This window comes from Branchiostoma floridae, chromosome 9 (genome assembly GCF_000003815.2).
Source record: "Branchiostoma floridae strain S238N-H82 chromosome 9, Bfl_VNyyK, whole genome shotgun sequence".
Taxonomy (NCBI): domain Eukaryota; kingdom Metazoa; phylum Chordata; class Leptocardii; order Amphioxiformes; family Branchiostomatidae; genus Branchiostoma; species Branchiostoma floridae.
This window is the reverse complement of record NC_049987.1, coordinates 5518340-5518940: the sequence shown is the minus strand read 5'-3', so window position 1 is coordinate 5518940 and position 601 is coordinate 5518340. Positions and strand designations below refer to the sequence as shown.

At 49.1% G+C, this 601-nt stretch overlaps 1 protein-coding gene across 1 annotated transcript in view; it reads right to left on the bottom strand.

Moving 5' to 3' along the window:
* Window positions 1–62: 62 nt before the first annotated feature.
* The window catches only part of LOC118422417, a 1850-nt gene continuing 1311 nt past the window's right edge, over window positions 63–601 (bottom strand). Inside the window, exon 2 of the mRNA XM_035829974.1 lies at window positions 63–530. Within this exon, the coding sequence (XP_035685867.1) occupies window positions 138–530 (393 nt within the window). The 3' untranslated portion in view covers window positions 63–137. The remainder of the gene's footprint in view (window positions 531–601) is intronic.

The window sequence follows — 601 nt, the reverse complement described above, 5'->3', positions numbered from 1 at the left end:
ACAGTCTTGTATGCTTAATATCAACACTGGGACACCAGTCGGAACTAAACATTAACAACTTACAATGGAAACGTTAACACAGGACACCAGCGGTTGGTTAGTAGAAATGCAAAGAAGATATAAATTGTCTACAACGGCTAGAACACATCTTCAGATACACCATGAAACCCGTCTTGCTGCTGGTGTTGAGCCTGCCCAAGAAGTTCTAACTGGTACTTCTGTAAGAGGCTGTTGACTTCGCCCTGGAACCTCAGCCACATTGCGGGAGGGAACGTGTATGTAGCCTCCTTCATGTAGTCCGCAAAGGCGTCCTTCTGCCGCTGCATGGGTGTCTTGGAGAGCTTGTTCAGTAGCTGACTTTGCAGTTCAGCAATGCTGCTCCTGGCAGCCTCAGTGTCACCATTAGTAGCACTGGACCTGGACCCCGGTGACGTGTCCGCATCAGACTGAGCGGATGCAGGGGGATGGTGGTGGTGGTGGTCAGACCGGGAAGCTCCTACCGCTGCAGCTGCTCGAGCTTGTGTCTTCAACTGGAGAAGATATAAAAATCATAATATTGGTACAAAAGTGTGGACATGTGGATAAAGCTTGCAAGTAAGAG